Source organism: Hipposideros armiger, unplaced genomic scaffold (genome assembly GCF_001890085.2).
Source record: "Hipposideros armiger isolate ML-2016 unplaced genomic scaffold, ASM189008v1 scaffold_579, whole genome shotgun sequence".
In the NCBI taxonomy this organism is placed as follows: domain Eukaryota; kingdom Metazoa; phylum Chordata; class Mammalia; order Chiroptera; family Hipposideridae; genus Hipposideros; species Hipposideros armiger.
The window spans coordinates 812,553-832,651 of NW_017731929.1; the positions used below are offsets into that span (position 1 = coordinate 812,553).

Genomic DNA, 20,099 nt, shown 5'->3' on the forward strand with positions numbered 1-20,099 from the left:
GAGGAGGAGACTATACACAGGAGAGAACAGGTAACTGTATTTTCGAATGGAGGCCAGGCACAGATTCCAGAAAAATCTTACCTTAGATCTGTAAAGTGTGAAATTTTTGTCAAGAGTATACATACATATTATTTGTATTTATATACATAAAAATAACTTTGAAGCATTTTTAAAACGACTATTTTCTAAGAAGGCAGGGAAAAACAAAACTAAGTAGGCAAGGGGTGAGGGACAGGAGGCTGGATTGTATCCCAGAGAGCAGGTTTGGGAGTGCAGCAGCCTCCAGCTCACAGGGCCCTGGAGGTGCTCTCAGAGTGATGCTGGTCTCCTTAGAGCCATCTCCTACTGGGTGAGTCAGGAGGAGGGGGCAGAAAGGAAAGGGCATCGCCCTCCTGACTTTGTTGCTCAGCACCCGTCTTAAGGAAACTAAGAAGGGTACTGAGAGTCTGGAGAGAAAAAGTGTGAGAGGACATCTCTGACACATCCCTGGTGTTTTAAAGTAGAGGTGGAAGAAACATCAGGTAGGGTACAGACGACTTTGAGGAATGCAGGTGGAAAGCCTGAGGTCACAGCACTGAGCAGCAACTGATACAAAATCTATCTGAACAGCTTAATTCACCTCTGAACTGCAGAATCTCAGAGTCGATTCAACAACCCTCTTCACCTCTCCAGGTCACCTTATTCTAGCAATTCTGAAACGTAAAATATGCTTTTCCAATAAAGATACCTGATAAACGAGATGTCACTCTCACTACACTCAAATGGTTATAAGAGTGAGAGGCAGCAGCTTGGGAAAAAGAGCAACAGAGAGCCTTACTCACACCCCAGCAAGAATCAATACTGTATTATTGGTACTCGATATATGATTAGGATGAGTCATTCGATCAAGATAGAATAATAGCAACTGGCCCATACTCACTTTGGAAAATGAAAAGTGATGGTGAGGCTGCTAAGAAATGTTTAAACCTTCAGACAAATGTTCAACTGGAATTTGACATAGATGTGAAATCATATAAAATTAACCTCAAAAAAAAAATCTAAGATTGAAAGCAAGGTCTTCAGTAAGCATCCCTAAAATGTGGCTCTTGGGCAGAAATGGATCCTTGCTACCTAATTGTTGTCCTCATCCCTTGCCTTCAGATCTGTGCCTGAACAGAGGAGTTGGCTGAGCCATCATCACTTCACAGCAGAAGATAATAACAGTTGGCATAAAAAACAGTGGTTCTAATTTTGAATATCTCCCCTCCAACACTGGGGGCATTTTGTTTTGTATTTAAATCATAAAAAATATAAAAATACCTTTCTCACTATGTATTTACTTTTGTGATGTTGTTGTTGTGCACTTATCTAACTTAACTGGAAGTCAACACTTAAGAGTTATTAAAATGCTTAGTTCAGCACTTATAGTTGAATGACAATTCTCACAACAATGATAAATTTAGTAGGTCAATATGGAGCTGTTTCTAAAAATGAAATAGTATCATGACTATATTTTTTAAAAACAGTACTCATATCTGAAAGTACCAAAAATAAAAATGAGAATAATTCCCAAAAGTGGATGACCTTTTTCTCCATGTTGACTTATTCAACTTGTCATCCATTATAAGATCTAATTTATCCTCTCAGGTACTTGCTGATTTCCAGGTCTGTAAATGTTCACATTGATTATTTCTCCACAAGTGAAAATTTCAACATCTGCTTTCATGAATACAAATTTTACTAAATTTCATTCCAAGTTTCAAATTTAAGAAAATGATGATGCCCCACTTTCTTTTATTTATACAGCACTAGATAAATAACTACCACTACTTATTGATCAACTTACAATAAGCTAGGCACTAATTTACATATTTTATGTTTTTCATTCCAATAATTCTCCCAATGACATAAGGTAAATGCACACTAGGAAAGCTATAACATTTTGATCATGTGGACTGCAAATTTTGGTTCAAGATTATAACAATTCAGTGTGACATACAGGAAGAAGGCCTAATAACTGAAAAATACATTACAAAACTGGGAAGCTATCTTCTCCCCACCACCCATAAACACTGATTTTAAGAAACAGGATTTTTGGGGAAGCTCTGTTTTGGAGGAAACAACATCTATATCAGTAGTATACCAGGGGTGCCAAAAAAAATACACATGACTTGTATTTATATTTTGTTATCAGTATATATTACAATTTTAATACAGTTTTTTTCCTTTCTTAAAATGTGTATACATTTTTTTTTGTCACTCACTGTTTTTTTAATTCCCAAAGAAACATGTCAAACTAAAGCCTTCCCTTGGGAGGTGAATAAAACAGCTCAGAACCCCAGAGCCTTCTGTGACCTTCCCTATAATCCAGCGTGGGCTGGTACAGGACAAGAGAGGGAAGAATGCTGGAGCAATCAGGATGGTCTGTCCTCACATCCTCCACACTGTTATTCTGATCTCATCTACTTCCTCTTCTCCCAAACACCCCCCCTTTGTAAGGCACCTTTGTAGGGAAGCTCAGATTCCATATATTCTCATTCCTCAAGCTGATCTGCCTGAAACAGACCTGCCATAAAGGCACGTGGTTCTTCCTTTGCTTTTTACCACACTTTCACTATTCCTTTTTCCAACTTAAAAGAAAACAAACAAACAAACAAAAAATCTCACGCACATCATTAGCATACCTCTCACCCACCCTAACTCCACTGGGTGCTGAACAAAGACAATTTAAAATATTGAAATATAAAGAGAAACTAGATGTCAACTTAAAAATATGCAATGGTCACAGTTCTTCAAATTCTGAAAGGAACAAGGGAATTTCACCTAACCAACCCCATTTCATGCTTCATGATATTCTTTTCCTCCTTTCTGCCCAGTCAAGGGATATTTCTCCAAGACCTAGCATCTCAACAACTAAATTCCTTACCAAATCTTCCCCAACTCCCCCAACCCCCCCCCCCAACCCTCAATGACCACTCTCTCGTAATATCTGACGAACTCATCTGGCCTGTACATCCTGTTAAGGAGATACTACACTTAGTAAGGAGATACGACACTGAGTATGCGCCAGGCTTTATGTATGCTAACTCAGCTAACCTTCTAACAATTCTATAAAGTAGACTGTATCATTGTTGCCATTTTCAGGATGATGAAACCAAGGCCAGATAGTTGATAACCTGGACAAGATGAAACAGCTGGCAAGCGGCAGAGCTGGGATGGGAGCTGGGAATGAAATGCGGGTGGGCTGGCTCCAGAGTCTGAGCTCTTACCCATCACACGTCCCCTGGGTTTCCCATCCCTGTGCCCCTCATCAGAGCTTTGTACACATTTGTGGGGATGCTGTTTCCCTGCTAAGAAGCCTTTCAAGCAGCAGCTGCTGTCAGCCCCCAAGATAACCTCTAAGTTCTCATTTTGTGTAACCAGAATGTGCTTATACCTCCTTAAAATAACCTCCTTTTTCATGTCTGTAGGGAATAATCAGATTCGACACATAGCAACTATTTCAATTTTTAAAAGTTCCAATTAACAGAAAAAAAAATCCTTAGCAGTCAATTGCATATTATATTCCAAAAATGTCTTAATTACCTAAGTCTGCCTACCCATAACTTACTTAATGCTTTTTACTCTTAAATCAAACTAAATATGGAACGTAGTCCTGGGAAAAAATGAGGGATTGATTGCAAACCTTTTAAATATCCTCATGAATCTTTTTATGGAAATAAAAACTTCAGTGAGGCTCTGAGACCTTGTTTACAAGTGGGAGGACTCCGGGGATGGGAACCCCAGATTCAAGCAACCTTAGAAGATGAAGCAGGGAGTGAAGCACCTGAGAGACTGTATGTGAAACCAAATTTTGTGAAGACTTTTAGATGGTTACACCTAATTGGCCATCTAGTCTTTCTATAGTTCAAGTAATGGAATCCTTAAGAAAATAAAAGAACAAAGTCAAGGTCACTGTAGTTTGCTTACAGGTGAAACTAAGGAATTGGATCTTTAATTTCACTATGATTCTCTTATATGTTTAACTAAATGAAGTTCATGTTGACTCTCTAAACATCCAGGGTCATATTATGAATCCACTTAGGCTATATATTCAAGACAGAAAAAAACTAAGCAACCTCTCTTTGATTGCTAAATATGCCCATGCAAAGAAATTATAAGTCATTTCAGCCAAAGGAAATTCTTTTCTTCCATACTTTTTGATGGCAGTTCATTACATTTTACCTCCAGGCTACTTGCTTTCTTCCAGCAAGATCCATTACATACAGCGAGCACTCGAGTAATATGTTGGTCGAAAACAGGCAAAAGTATTGCATTTAAGATATTTCTCCTAAGGGTTGAAACATGGTTTACACACAGACACTCACTCATTTGCTCACAAACATGTGCCTATGAGAACACAGTCCTGGTGGGGTGGGGGTGGGGGTGGAGGGGGGATAAACCTTGAAGGTATATAACAGATCTGGAACCTGAACCTTGAGCCGGTGAAAATGTACATGACACATTGGTAACCCATAGCAACCTAATTCTTCAAAGTGGCTGTTGATGTCAGAAAACTAGGGCACCAAAATCTAATAATTACAGCTCTGAAGATAAATGAAACCACAGCTAGGAAATGTCACTTACTGATCACTTTGTCACTGCAAGGTGTGTACTTTTTGTGATGGTACAGTATCAAATGGAACACAAGGGGACACAGGGGCTTCTGCTTGTCTCATAGTCTAGCTTCCAATCCAAGACTAATGACAAAAACTAAGTAGGCTACTTGGTAATATTTAAAACTTCAACGTAATGAAAGGTGATTACACTACATGAAAAATTAATCCTCACCTCTCCCACCTTTTCCCCCAGAAAAATGTTGTCTACAAACTAATCTTCTAGAAATCATAAAATACTTCCCTAAGGGCATTCATTAAACATAGTCACCATGAAATGGATTTCTTATTCAACCTAATATAAGGCAAACTATTATGTTTCATTAGAAATCTAAGATATTGCTCTGATCTTTTGGAGTTTTTAAAGCTAGTGAGCATAAGATTTCCTCTAATTTAATATTTCTAGAAATCTTTTGAATGCAATGTCTGAACGATAATGAAAAGAAAAATACAGTGCTTTTTAAGAGCTCAAATGATGTTAAGAGAGGCTTTAAACTGCACCGCTCACTATTTTCATCATCTAGAGAGAACGCAAATAGAGAAACTAGCAAATAGAGAAACTAAAGTTAAATACCAAACCCAAAACAAAAGCAGCAGTTAGGTTGAGCCCAGGTGTCCCAATTCAGTTTTTTTCAAAATCAATGATGACTCATTGGTGCCTATACTTAACTGACCACCTAGTCTTTCTATAGTTAAAGAAACTGAGTCTCATACAGTTTATATATCTGGAAAGTATCGTTTGATTTTGCTTCTTCCTCAGGCTTAATTTGGGCAAAAGTTACTTTGGGGAGAAAAGAGCCAAAAAATAGTAACTAAAAAAGAGATTTAAGGATATTTTGTCAGGTTTATAATACTTTAGTTTTTTAAAAAAATGTTTCAAGTAAACTAAATTGAAAGGCTTAATAAAGACACTAAAAAAAGACAGACAATCCATACAGGTAATATTAAATCATTTTCTGTTTCTTTACTCTTGTTGCTGAGAGATTATAAAATCTTTTATATAATTAACTGGTTTAGTAAATTAATACAATTACAGTATGTAATCACAAAATATTAATAGTCTCTCTTCTCCAACCTCCATTTCTTTCAGAATCATAAATTTCGTACTAACAACAAACGGGCTCTACTCATTAATCATCATCCAAATAAATGCATCTGGTCAGTTGAAAGGGGGGAATATTAGCATATATCCAGAACTAGTTTAATAAGTTAAATTCGAGAATAGGTATTTTTGTTTATGTTAAGAACTATTAAACCAAAAACTACCTACAAAAGCATGGAAGTTAGCTGAAGTTTTCTCTGCACCTAAGATGAAAAGCTGCATTCTGTTTATGCATTTTGATCAATCACCCGGATGTCTGGTTTACATTCGGACAAAGATGAAAACACGGAAGGCTTTCAAGTACTTCTCAGTGCAGATGCTTTGGTACAGCATAACCAAACCCCTTTAAGGTGGCTTTGGATGCCTAGAGAGTCAGACAGACACTCAGCCTTCTCATTTTTGTCACAGGTCTTGATTAGCTATTTAAATAAAACCCCAGTGAGCCAGGATCCGGACAACCTGAGCCCTCATGCAATGATGTATGAAAGAAAAGGACAAATCCAAGTGGGTCACGAAGGCTATGGAGGCAAAGCTCCATCTCCACAATTGGTATTATTTTTTCCGGGAGGAAAAAATTTGTTGAGATGGGCTCAAATACAAATTTGGAAGGGTATGTGGTTTGGAAGAAAGCCTTTCCAGTGATCTGGTATATCCATTCATCTCCCATCAACTACTTTCAGGTTGGAAAAAAAATAATAATAATGCTTTGGGGCTTGAGAGAGGAAAAAAAGATGGATATATCACTTCAGATAGTTCTATATGCTGGTTTCAGGTTCAACCCAGGCAAGTACAGTAAAATTCATCGGGAGGAGCACTCTAAGTTAACTTCACATTATACCTAAATTACTTATCTGTCATTTCCTACAAACTTCTGAAGCTTTCTACTTTCAAGCCACAAAAAAAAAAAAAAAAAAATCAGGACAAAAATGCATCAGCTCAAGTTTATTCCACCCACAGACACATCCAAAGGCAACCTGAGTCTACGCATTTATTTATTACTTTTTTTGTTATGCTAATACTCTAAGTGCCCTGTTCAGAACCTCCTCTGTTTCTTAACTGACTAATGAGAGAGCCAGCACTGCACGGTGGAGGGCCAGTAGTCAGTTAAATCTCAGTGGTCCCTCCTCCCGCAAGAGGCATAGTAGTCAGCTGATGGGCATTTCCAAAGAGAGGGACGGGAAGAGACAAAACAAGTATTTAATTCTAAGCAGTGAGTGTTTGCTGGAATAAGTAAACAGGCAAGTTAGAGCCTATTAATTTCCAATTTGAACACTGGGGTATGATGGCAAGCTAAACTTACAGCCACAGTAGCAGAAAGGGGCCCTCTAATGTACAGAAACCATCCTTTGATACGAGATCTACATATCTTGGACAACCCAAAAAACTAAGAAGCTGCAGTGACAGTGACAGAGACAAAGAAAAGTAAAAGCAGTTAAGCAAATATACTTGAGAAGGTGGAATTTTCTAACGTGTTGCTTCGGCATTTACTCTGAGATACAGCCTATCCCTAAATATAACTGATGAAAAACAACGGTAAACCTAACTTAATGACACAAGTCTGTGACAAAGTGTGTGCTGTGCTGTACTCAAGGAAGAACTTATCCATTTAAAAACAAACAAACAAAAAAAACAGGTTTAAGCAAATTTAAAAGTAGATAAGTGAATCTCCTGTATGATAACTCTATTTTCTACCCATAAAGTGAAATTTTGGGCCACAGCTGAAAATATAATTTTAGAACTCTCAAAGATGTTGAACAATGGCTTACACAAGAGTACAAAGGGACGAATGGTCAAAAATATTGTTTCTGACTTACAAGAGGTTTGGGGAAAATCAATAAAAGATTATTTCAGAACTCTAGATTTTCTTGTAGGTAGCAAAGTGACTGCAGATAACTATGGAAGTCACGTTTAGAACACAAAATTAGTGTCTAGTATACTTTTTCCCATCTTCCAGAAGAGAAAACCTTTTAGTTTTTTATTTAACCTATGAATCATGAGTTATTCTGAAAACGTATCACATTACCTAAAAAGTCACATGAGAAAGTTTGTCCATATATGAAATGCTAACAAAAGGCAAACATTAATGAAACTTGTAGTTCAAAAAAGTTAAATAAAAGCAAAATTAAATTTAGACACTGAAATTAGAAAACTGAACTTCAGCTAAAAAATTCCATGAACATAGTACCCTTTGATTCTTCATAACACCTAAAAAGTAAACAGTGCCTGCCCATACATTTTATCATTATTTTGTTTGTTTTGTTTTTTTAGCTGAGCCATCCTGCCACCTGTTGGCAGCTCAGCGGCTGCTCAGCTCGGGCCAGGACTCAAACCGCTGCTGCTCAAAGCTCGCACTCTTGAGCAAGCTCTTAACCAACTGAGCCACTCGGCTGGCCCATTATTTTGTATAATGCTTTATTGTCTACTTGTATGCAGACTCAGGGGAAAATATTTTCCCTTTTTCTAATTTTTTTCAGCTTAGCTAACAGCAAAGAAAAATTTAAAGTGGCATTTTCCCAAAGTCCTTTTCTAAGCGAGTTGATACCTGGGAACCTGGTAAATGCCTGGTGAGTAGGATTCAATTTGTGGTTGGAAAAGTACTCCATTCTCAAAACACTGAATTCAAAACCAGCCAACATAACTGGACAATTCTCACAGTGTCTGAGACCCACAGCTCTACCCAGACCCTATGTAAGGCCCAGTGCTAATACCCATGGTGAAGTTCCTGAAGGGATCAAAGGCTATTTCCTATCACTTAATTAATAAGATGCTGCTTCACACAGTCCTAAAAGCAGTAAACAATTCCCTAACAGCTAAAGCACTGTAAACAAACAGAACTTCTCTAGAACATTCTTTTAAAGTTAAATTCCAGTGATACATGCTATTGCAATACATTCCATATTTAAGGCAGGCCCATGTGCACATGCGCTTGTATGACTCCCACTAAATGAAAGCTGTATTTGACATAATTTCCATTCTATAAAATAAAAATGACATTGTTTTTAGATCTTAGAAATAAAAATTCCAGTTAATGAGCTCATGACTAAGACAAATATTGCCACAGGAAAGAGAAGATATATAGAAAACAAAGGAAACGTATATGTAAGGAAAGTTAAATATTTTACCATTTTTGATTATCAAAGGGTAAATAGAATATTTTAAATTACATAATAAGTAGCATGTCAAGTTTAGACAGATTATATCATCTCCAAAAATCAATTGCTGATTTATTAAAAAACAGCACAAGAAAAGTAAGAATTCAATCACTAGTGTACACGTTTCACAACTGTGTCTCTGTTTTCTTACCGTGTATGTTGTACAGTCGGGCTCTCTGGGTAACATGGTCAAAATAGCAAGTCACATCTGAATAAAACTTTCCACGTTGCACTCTGACAAGGGGCAGTGTTGTGTAAACATAGGGCTGAGGAGGAAATGACATTTTTAAGAAAAAATATTTTGGCTTTTAACTTTTCCAAGAAATGTTTATTAGTTTCCAAAATGGCAAATAGAGATCACCTGATATTTGTAATTTCAAGTAAAAACCAAACCTTACAAAGTTTCAGAATATACACTAGCTATAAACATTGAACATAAGGTTTTTCATTATACAAAAATTGTTGAAAATAGAAAATAAAAATGTATGCAACTTGATGGGCCTAGATCTACAAATACTCCTCCCAGCTATAAAAATTTCTAATTAAAATTCTTCTATATTGTCCATATGGTATTTATTAGAAAGAGCAATCTTTATATAGTGGTGACATTTTCCCAGGCAAACATTTATTATATCCACGGCCCCCTAATGTTCAGGGTCAGGGCAGGTGGCAAGGATGACCACAGGGAGTCATCTCAACAAACAGGACGCAGAATTCACAAATATAGTTTAAACACAGTTAGGTTTACTACTCTATAAATATACTGCCCTTCAACTTGAAAGAACTAGCTGAATATAAAGCAAATTCACCAACGTGAAAAAAAATACGATGGCAGCCACTGGTTTAGTTTTCATTATTTAGAATCTAGATCCAAAAAAATATGGGACTAAAACATGTAACATGTGACACAGGAGCACATTTAAAGCATTTATGAAGAGTTATATTTTCTTAAGTATTACACACCTTGCCAAGTTCAACACTAGCATAAAAAGCTAGGCTTGCAATGTGAACTAGTTATGTAGCATAAGATTTTTCAGAACTATGTAATTTTCTTCCAAATTTACCTCTTTGGCTAGAGAAAAATACCCTGGAATTAATATAATGCTTTATAGTTTACAAAGTTCTTGTAGCTACTTACCACAAAGCTAGAAAGTAATGGAGGGGAATGAAACCTGGGATGGTGATTTCTGGGCTCCTGCCTTTTTCTGATTCACCCAGCTGTGTCTTTCCCTGATGTTCTTTAATTTTCTCTTTGTAAACATATGCTAATTCTCTTTGTCCTTCTATCTAATATTAGAACTATTTAAAGATAACTTTACATAATTAGTTACTATTATCCGTGCATAATCCATAGCACAGCTACTTTTTTTTTTTTAGTGTAAGAATAGTTACTCAAAACAAAATGTCTGTCTAATAAGAAAAGCTGTTAAGTGAGAAAACACTGATAACAGCTTATACTTAGGAGCCACTGCCCATTCTGGAATGCCTAGTATGAGCTGTGGCTTGCCTTTAATTCCTCACTGATTTAAAAAGACCGAAACAAACAACAACAAAAAACCTTTAGTGTGGCCTACACAATCCCTTGAAATGTTTATTTGATTTTGGTTAGCAGGTTTTTCTAAATTGTAGAACAAAAGTAACATTTACAGGAGACAGGTCCCCAGGCAGCAAAATACGGAGAATATTTAACTTATCTTGAAGTGGATTAAGCTTGTACAAGTAAGTATAAAAAGCAAAGGAAGGAAATTTAAAGAAAAAAAAATACAGAATTGATTGTACAAAAATTAAAAACCACTGTGACAGAAAAATAAGATAAAAAATTAACAAATTAAATCACAGAGTGAGAAAATTTTGCAATATATAGGAATATCGATTAATTTTACCATATATAAAGAATACTTATAGATCTATAAGACATACCAATAGAAAAATGATCAAAGAACATAAATAAAAACTCACAAAAGAAATATGAAAGATAAATGTATAAAAGTTTAAGCTCAGTAGTAATCACAAAAATGTTAACAGTAACATGTTTTCCACCTATTATTACAAGTAAAGCTTTTAATAGGGCTAATTCTCAGTACTTGGAATGGTATATCAGAGAGCTACTCTCAAAAAACACTTGTTGGAATGAAGATGCAGCCTTCTAGTGTGAAGGTAAGAAGTACATATCGAAACCCTCAAAAGGCCTCACCCACTGACACAAAAAGACTCTTATAGAAAGTTACTCTCAGGAAATCAGCATTGCATTAAAAAAATGCTATAAAGAAAATTTATCATGTTACTGTAGTAAAGCATTGGCAGAAAATGTACATATGCAACAAAAGGAAATTCTTTTTTTTTTTAACATATACAGAGACACACTTTTTTTTTTTTTTGGTGAGAACATTTAAGTTCTACCCTCCTAGCAAATTTCAATTATACAATATATACAATGTAGCTATAAACTATAATCACCGTGTTATACATTAGACCCTCAGACCTTATTCATCTTATAGCTGAAAGATTTTACACACAATAGTGTACATTAATTGTTTGTGAAGAATTTATCATCCAATTGTGAGCATTGTCACAATGAAAAGTATGTAATGCAGTAAGACAAAACTTGAAATTTGGAGAAGAAGAGATATGTATAAAATAAAAGACAATAATACATCAAAACGGTAGCAGTGGATTTCACAGGCTTATGAAATACTTTGTACATTTTACTGTTTTTTTGCATTTTCACAATGTGCCACAATTTGCATATACTACCTTTTCAGTCAAGTACAGAAAAAAAGTCCAGAAGTAAAAAAATGGCCCAGTGGGCAATCTATTTTTCTACAATAACTCAGCTCATCGACTCACCTTGGCCTCTCCATCGGGTAAGAAGAGGTAGGCACCACTTTTGTCCTTTTTACTTGTGGTCCCATACCAGGAAAACTGTACTTTTACTTCATGATGTTTACCATCTTCTTTATTTATTATTTCCTAAACACAAAAATTTTAAAGGCAACTCACTATTAAGATATTAACAATGCTGCATCTGGTTCTATGTACATGTCGATTTAAAAAAAAATACCTCAGAATAGATTGAAAAGTGGTAATAGTCTAATATTCACAATTCTTGGATGAACACCCAAACTTTTATACTTAACCTTAGAACTTAAAGCCTTCACAGTAGAAACAGAAAGTCAGAACACACTTCATCAAGGAAGAAAGAGATATATACACGTTAAGAGATCTAGACCAGTGCTTCTCAAACTTTCTGTAGTGAAGAAGCAGGCTTATGTTTTTATTTCCGATATGCATGAACCAATGTTTTGTAAAGTACAATAAAAGTGAATTACAAAAATTAAATTTGAAGTGATATACCAAGTACACACTCAAATCTTTTATTAGTAGATTCAGTAGGCATAAAATTTTAATCTGTCAAAAAATTGTTTTTGAAGTTTCCATAAACATTTCTAAAGTCAGAGCTTCTACAGTTATCTGTGGACCAGTAACTAACATCCACAAAGCAGCACCCACCACACAGCCCACACTTGTGCGGAGGAAGTGGTCATGGTGGTTCATACTGCTCAGTACCCTTTCTCCCAAAGTATATGCATGGACTTTTCCCCTAGCATAAGTAATGTGCACCCATTATAATCAAATGATAAGCCTTTCATGAATTTCAGAACTGTTCAGAACATACCTCCATAAGCCCAGATGGACCAAACCGAAGCTTAATAAAGGAGTTCTCTAGAGTTATATCTTCTTCAGAGCTTTTTATATTCTTCATGTTGAAAATTCCTTTATCTTCTATGTTACCATTATACAGGACATATTCAGCTAAATGTGGATTTGAAGTTGTTGATTCCGAAATCATATACACTTTCAGTCCCAATGGTGGCATCTGTGCTAGAAAAGTGATCTTTAAAAGATAGAGGGGGGAATTTATTAAAGGAAAATGTAATCTACTGAAAGAAAAGCCATTTAAACTTCTAGTGAAAACAACAAACTACCATACTATTTAGAAAGAGAATACAATACTCTTCTATAAATATGTTTTGATAACTCACAGGTAGAATATCAACATCTCAGTTTATTCTGGGAACCTAATAACTTCAAGTTGGTAGGACTATCGAAGGCATTAAAGTTCGCATCCAATAAATGAAAATATGTGGTCATCCTCAATTGTCCTACAGTGCTCTTAACGGATGTTCAGAGAAGGTAAGGGCTTACTGTGATTGACCATTTTCCCTAAGTATTAGGAATCTTTTTAAAATACTGTATTGGAGTACATTAAATATAAAGATGGTTAATGTAATAATATAAATATTAAGCACAGTAGTTCAGTCAACACCAGCCATTGAATGCTTGGGGTCTATCAGACACTGAACAAGGCATAGAAGATGTACGCATTATAAGACAAGGCCCCTCCCTGCCTTCCAGGAGACACTGTTCCATTTTCTATATAGTGTTTCCTGTAAAATGCGAACAAAATTTGCATTACACTTTTCATTTCTACCTAAAGGATTATGAATTTATTAGGGCAGCCAGCAATGGCTTTTAACAAGCGGAAGTAAATCTCTTTTAAAGGAGTTCCTAGTTTATGGCTGTGTCTTCAAAAGTATAGTTAAAAATTGCACTCTAGACTCTAAAAGTTCATTCAACCTTTCTAATGATGTCAGGATTCAGTTTAATATTGCTTATTTTAAGAACTTTTCCCCCTAAATCTCTATTATTTGAGCCCAGATTTTCCATAATTATATCTGGGAGAAGAAGCATCTTACTTATTTTAGAAGGTCTTCATGATATATTATGTCTCGCCTTTGCAAAAAAAAGTTAAAAGTATCCAAAGTTATTTAGATCAATTATTTATCTCAATTACAATATGCATAATTATCATTAAATTGAGTTAGACAAAACAATTCAAAATTTTATGAGTAATGATTACTTTATTACTTCAAGGAAAAGTTACAATATACATACTTACAAAGATATACAATGTGCATACTAATAACACGTACTCATAATATCATACAATATACACACTAATAAAGATATGATATTTTGGGAAACACAGGATCTATTTTCCTTTAGTGTCACTTAACTGGCCAGTTAAACCCTCTGGTACTTACACCTTTAACCGTTTCACATACAGCAACTTGACAGCTCCAGAGACCAGACATACATATATAAATTATACACTAGTTATATTTAAATTCTTTAAGTTCTATGGCAAAAACATACCTCATAGGCTGTCTGTGAAATAGTATTTGCTGTATCCCAAACTGCACTCATTTGAATTTCCACAGGCTTTCCTGAAGCTGAGGACACTTGTGCTGTGGGGGAACTCACACAGACTGAGACCACCGAGTTTCGTTCTTGTTCTAAAGGATTGTAGACCACAATATACCTGCAAAAACAGATGCTTCACTATTGGGGACTCAAAATACTTCCAGTTCTTTAATGCTATTTGTAAGATCTTAGCTCATAGTCATAGAGTCAACATGTGGAAAATAATTACAAAGAACATTCTGGTAAAACTTGGAAAACAGGTAATTTCATCACCACAAATAGTGCACAAAACAGAGTGTAGTGAAATCATGATTCACTTTCTAAGAATAAAATGTTATACAAATGGAAGACATTAATAGAATTATAATGATGTTATTTCCATGTCCCAGAAAATGACCTATATACATATTGGTTTTATTGATCTGTTAAAAGAATCAGCTTTATACAAGTAATACCTTGATCCCTGCTTAATCTCGCTGAATAAGAAAATACATAAATTATATGTTTGCAATTTAGCCATAATTAATTTCAATTAAAATGCTGATATTTATTTCAGACCAGCAAAAAAATATGGTTAAACATGTAGAAGCACATAATTCACATATATATTTTATATACATGGGGCCATTAACATCCAAGAATTAGTTGGTTCTGAAAAAAGATCACTTGAAGTGAACCCACTTAAAATAGGGTATAAAATGTTACAATAAATAGTAGTGAAAAAATATTTCATTTGAGACTTAGCTAGCAAAAGGAAAAGAAAAAGTAATAAAATAAGTTTAGGCAATATTTGCAACTATGTGTAATTCTTAGAATGAACAAAAAATTAATGAACTGGGGTTTGGGGCAGAATTTTTCCAACAATATTTTATACTAGCACATTATGACATCCTTCATGTGACATTTAATTTTTACAGGATGGTTTTAAACATAACTATGTTTGCAAAAAAACAAACAAAAAGAAGTCAAACACTTCATCATTTTTCCTAAAGTCCTCTCTCAATTCTTAGACATTCAAATAATTCTCAGTTGAAGAATCTAACATCCTTGGTTTTCTCAGTAGCATAACTTTGCCAGATCCTCATTGTTTCATGGCTTTGCCTGTGAGTAGAAATGTTCTAGGCCATGTCACAGACTTCATGAAATCTGCAGCCTTTGCAAGGTTTGTGATTTTACTGAATAATCAATTTGCATCATATTATCTTCAATTTATCAAAGGATATTTCAAGAAGATATCTGACCAATAATATAACTCACTGATTCATTAGGGAATATTTTCATGATCTGAAATATTTTGGTTTCCTATATAATTTTTTAATTGCAAGAACACAGAACTGGGTAGTACGATAGCACATTTATTTAGTGCATCAGAAAGCCTAGCAATGCTTTTTTATTCTATATACAGGTCCTGTATATTTCAACTGCATTAAACAATTGTTCATTAAGAAATAAAATTAATATCTACAGTGGCCAAAACTAAAGTGAAGGACAATAAGAAGGCACAGAGGTTAACAAAGGGAAAGGAGCATAAAATCTATAAAACGTTTGGCTTATAAACCGTTTATCAGGAGAAGCACTTATGGTTGAAATAATACTCTGAAATAATTGAGATTCCTTATGTATATGAGAGAAGAGCTGCTTAAGCCACGCAGTCAAAATGTATTTACAAAGACCATTCTAATACTAGGTAAAATCTCGTTTTATCCACAGAAGCAATTCTCAAGGAGAGTGAGAGTAATGTCCCCTTGAGAAGGTATGCTTAACAGGCTTACCTAAGGGCTCTATCAACCTACTTAAACCCTCCCACTGCCCTCTACCACAGCTTACATTTCACCTGGCTGTTCTCCCATCACAAATACACTGGAAAATCACAACCACCAGGATTCACGGTTACAAATAGGACTGCACTATACACCTAAGGTGCACTGGGGAAGAAAACCAGCTGAGGGTCACTCATCCTCAGCACCAAAGATGTTCAAATCAGCATCCTACAAATGAGTGATTTACTACTGAACCCCATGTTCACAGAGGTGTAGAGCTAGTGTGTGAGACATGGTCTGAAGACTTTGGCCAGTCTCCAAATTCTGCAGAAGCCTGGAGGCACACCCTGGTGCTGAGCCTAGAATCCCCATTGGCAAGTGCTTTGGAAGTTCCGCTACACAGGACTGGTCATAAAGATTCTGATAATAAAATGCAACACGTGCCCTAGCAATAAATTAGGTAGCAAGCATCCGTAACACTGATTCCTTCCCATAGGAAAAAAGAAATGACTCACATGTAAAGCAAATAATAATTTTGACCATACATTTGGTTTCGTACAATACTAAATCACTTTTTATAATAAGCTGTGAACTAGGTTCTGTTTTGTTTCATTTTAATAGCTAATTAGTATTTGACCATAATGATGCTTCTACTGTACTGAATGATTATGTAATTATCATGCCAGGAATCTATTCAAAAACTAAATGTGTAGAGTATATAATGAGTATAATGCTGCGCTAAGAAAATAATTTTTTAACATAATTAGAGATTCACAGCATGTTTTTCAAGTGTACCATAGCCCAAATTTATTTGACACACACACAAACTCCTATCTATGTACATTTTAATGTAGAGTACAGAGAAAGCATGATTATATATGAATTATACTTCCTTTGGTAATAAGTACACCTTCAAAAAATAGATTTCATTGTCACTATCATGTTTGGTAGTCAAACATTTGTTATACTACCAATTTCCCCAAACATAAACCCTTTTAAGCCCATCAGTTGTGAATGGAATATCAATATCATATAATAGCTTCAATATCATCATATAATATCATGCTCATTTATTGAAAATTGATAACATTTGATCCATGCTAACAAAAGACAAGGGTAATATTTATAGTATGAAAATGGGACAGTTAATTTCTATTTTACCTTGGAAGTAACTGTATAGGAAGCTTAGAACTTTTTCCCCAGTTTCCCCCACATTTACATTACCTTCCTACTTATCATCTGTCACCAAGTCCCGACCAGACTCCTAGTTCTCAATATGACACTAAGCCCCCACAACTTGGGGTTATGGGCAATTATCTCAATTTCTCTATACAGGGAACGGCCCTCACCTCATGAAGACAAAGCACTCGCATGTTACCTGACAACATAATGAGAGGGCAGACGATGATCTACTTTGGGGGAGAAAAAGGAACGGAGAGAAATGAAAGGCCATTTGCGTGCTCATGTCAAACTGGGAATCACTTTATGGAAGAACTATAATTCCACTGTAAACATGTTCTGTCTTTGAAGATTCTATTAAGATGAGTGTATTTAGAATTCCCTCATCCCTTTTGTAGAGATGATTCATGTTATGTTAAGAAAGACAGCTGTGGCAATCCAAGTCTTCTCCCTGAGGGAAATCTAATCAGTGCCCACTAGGAACAATAGACTAGGACCACATGGGTTTCCATCTAGGACTGGACGAGGGATAGAGTGCAAGGGATGTGCCCCTTGGTCAGAGTAACCTTGGCATTATCACTCAGAGTGCTTCCCGTATGCCGAGCCCAGACCTCTGGCCTGTATGGGCAACTACAAGATACAGCCTTTCATCCTTCCCTCTAGACAGATAAGGAAATGGAGGTTCAGTGAGGTTAGGTATGTTGCCGAAGCTCACACCCAGCTGAAAGGGACACAACAGGGCTTAGGACCCAGACTTAACCCCAAAGCCATCTTCCTAACCACTTGATGCACAGGCCAAGGTTATAAGGACCTTTTTGACAGCTGAGGTTTCCTCTGGAGAGTTCCTTAGTTCTAAGTTCATATGCGAATAACTTTCTCCTCACTGATGCCAAAGATCCCCACAGAGCACCTCTCTTCAGAAAGAGCCGAAAGAACAAAAACCTATTTACGTTTCATGTATATTTGTGAAAGAAAATTTATGAGCTGGAACATTGGGACAGCAAAACTCTTGCAACATACATTGAGGAGTTCATCTTGTGACCTCCCTGCATGAGATAAACAAAAACAATATTCAAGTATCCAGGGATACATTTTTAAAAAACTACATATTTTCATGACTGTGTAAGGAAGATAAAAATGAAAAATACTTGCAAGTCCCCTGTGAGTGTAGTTTAAAGCCAATTAAGGAAATACTAGGTTATATGAAAAATAATTGTAACTGCATGTGCCTAACACAGTACCTAAAAACAGAATAACATTCAATAAATAGTTGATGAATGAGTAATGCACAAAATCCCACTAGGACAATTTATCATTTATAAATAATACATACTAGTGTGGGGCTCTATAGTTTTATCGGGTCATTTTCATTTTGATTATTTCAATTCCTCAAAAAATGCTTTTAAGGTCAACAAGATATGTAATTAATCCCTTTGTAAAGATGGGGAAATGACAGATTCAAGATAACAGAGAAAGTTAAGAATAAAGCAAAGACTAGGGTTCAGTTTGTTAGATTCTTAATCAACGACAGCATATAAAAAATTCATTTCAAACAAGAATATGTTCATTTTCCCTAAGCAGCCTCATTAGTGCAACGTAATTTAAAGAAGAGTAATAACCTTTATAAAGTATTCTGAATATAGATATGATTTATATGTTTACAAAAGGTGTAATTTCTAGATTTAAAGTCTTTTTAATATAGTCCACCTAGTTTTGTAGGTTTAAAACATAATGCTTACCATATTACCCACCAGAAAAGAAAAAAGAAAGATATGAAAACTAAGGGAGGCTTTTTGAGATATATCAGGTCTTCAAAAAATCACACTCGGTTCTGTGATTTCTGGGCTCTAAAGTCAGACACATTCAAGCTTAAAACCCCACCATGGCACTTGGAATCTGTGAGGCTTTGGACAAATTATTTCATTTCTTTAAATCTTAATCCTCATCTATAGAATTAGGAGACAAGATCGTTGGTAAGGTTAATGATAAAATGTTTGGAAAATCACATAGCTCAGACTTGGCACAAAGTAGAACCTCAATAGCAATTAATTTCTCTCCTTTCCGTCACAAGACTGTCCGGGCATTCTAACCAGGGACCATGCATGGTACAATTGGATGGTGGAGTGAATGTTTTAATTAACTCAGGTCACAGAGCTGCCTTAAATGCCTTTTTTATTTTTATTTTTTGGTAAGGAAAACAAATCTAAATGAAAGATATTAACAAAACTACATGTGATGACACATATACCTTGAAACAAGAGTTTGGATAACATGGGGGGGAGGGGTGTGGAAAGATAGATGCACAGGTGCATAGAATATACACAGATACAAAGTACACACGGTGTATGGCTAAATGAAAAAATCAATAAACAAAATGACAGAGAGAAGGTACCTCCTCTTATGTGTAGTCATAAGCTTATGACTATGAATACATATTTCTGTTTTGGAAGCACGTATAGTCTAGGAAAGGAGACAGAAATAGTTAAATTCAATATAATAGGGTAGGTAATAAGACAAAGGTATGCACAATGTCCTATGACACACACAAAAAGGTGGTAGTTAGGATGATAAAGAATTAAGTCAGAAGAGCATTCAAAATAGAAAATTAATTTTACACAAAATGAGCAGAAATTATATATAGAAAGTGATAAAACTTTACTGAGGGACACAAAAATGAATAAATAGACATACCATCCTAGGTTAGCAAACTAAAATACTGCAAAAAAGACAACTTTCTCGAGATTAATTCATGAATCTTATTCAATGCCAACCAAAACCCCATTGAAATCCTTTTGTTGGGAGCAAGGTGAGGGAACAAAAGGGATCATTAGAGGGTTAAAAAAAAAAAAATCTATGACATATCTATAATAACAGATGGGCAAAACACATGGTTAAACAGATGCATTAAAACAATAGGCCAAGATTGATTCCAGATGAATTAAAAAGTTTAAGTCCATAAAAAAGGTACAAAATTAGCAGGAAAAAATATATAATTTGTGGTACAAAA

General features: G+C 35.4%; 1 protein-coding gene across 1 annotated transcript in view; it reads right to left on the reverse strand.

The window, feature by feature from the left end:
- MAN2A1 (mannosidase alpha class 2A member 1) overlaps positions 1-20,099 on the reverse strand; it is a 159,945-nt gene that overhangs the window by 30,924 nt on the left and 108,922 nt on the right. Inside the window, exons 14-17 of the mRNA XM_019624106.1 lie at positions 14,106-14,271; positions 12,565-12,783; positions 11,736-11,858; positions 9,040-9,154 (exon numbers count right to left, since the gene is read on the reverse strand). Of these exons, the coding sequence (XP_019479651.1) occupies positions 9,040-9,154; positions 11,736-11,858; positions 12,565-12,783; positions 14,106-14,271 (623 nt within the window). The remainder of the gene's footprint in view (positions 1-9,039; positions 9,155-11,735; positions 11,859-12,564; positions 12,784-14,105; positions 14,272-20,099) is intronic.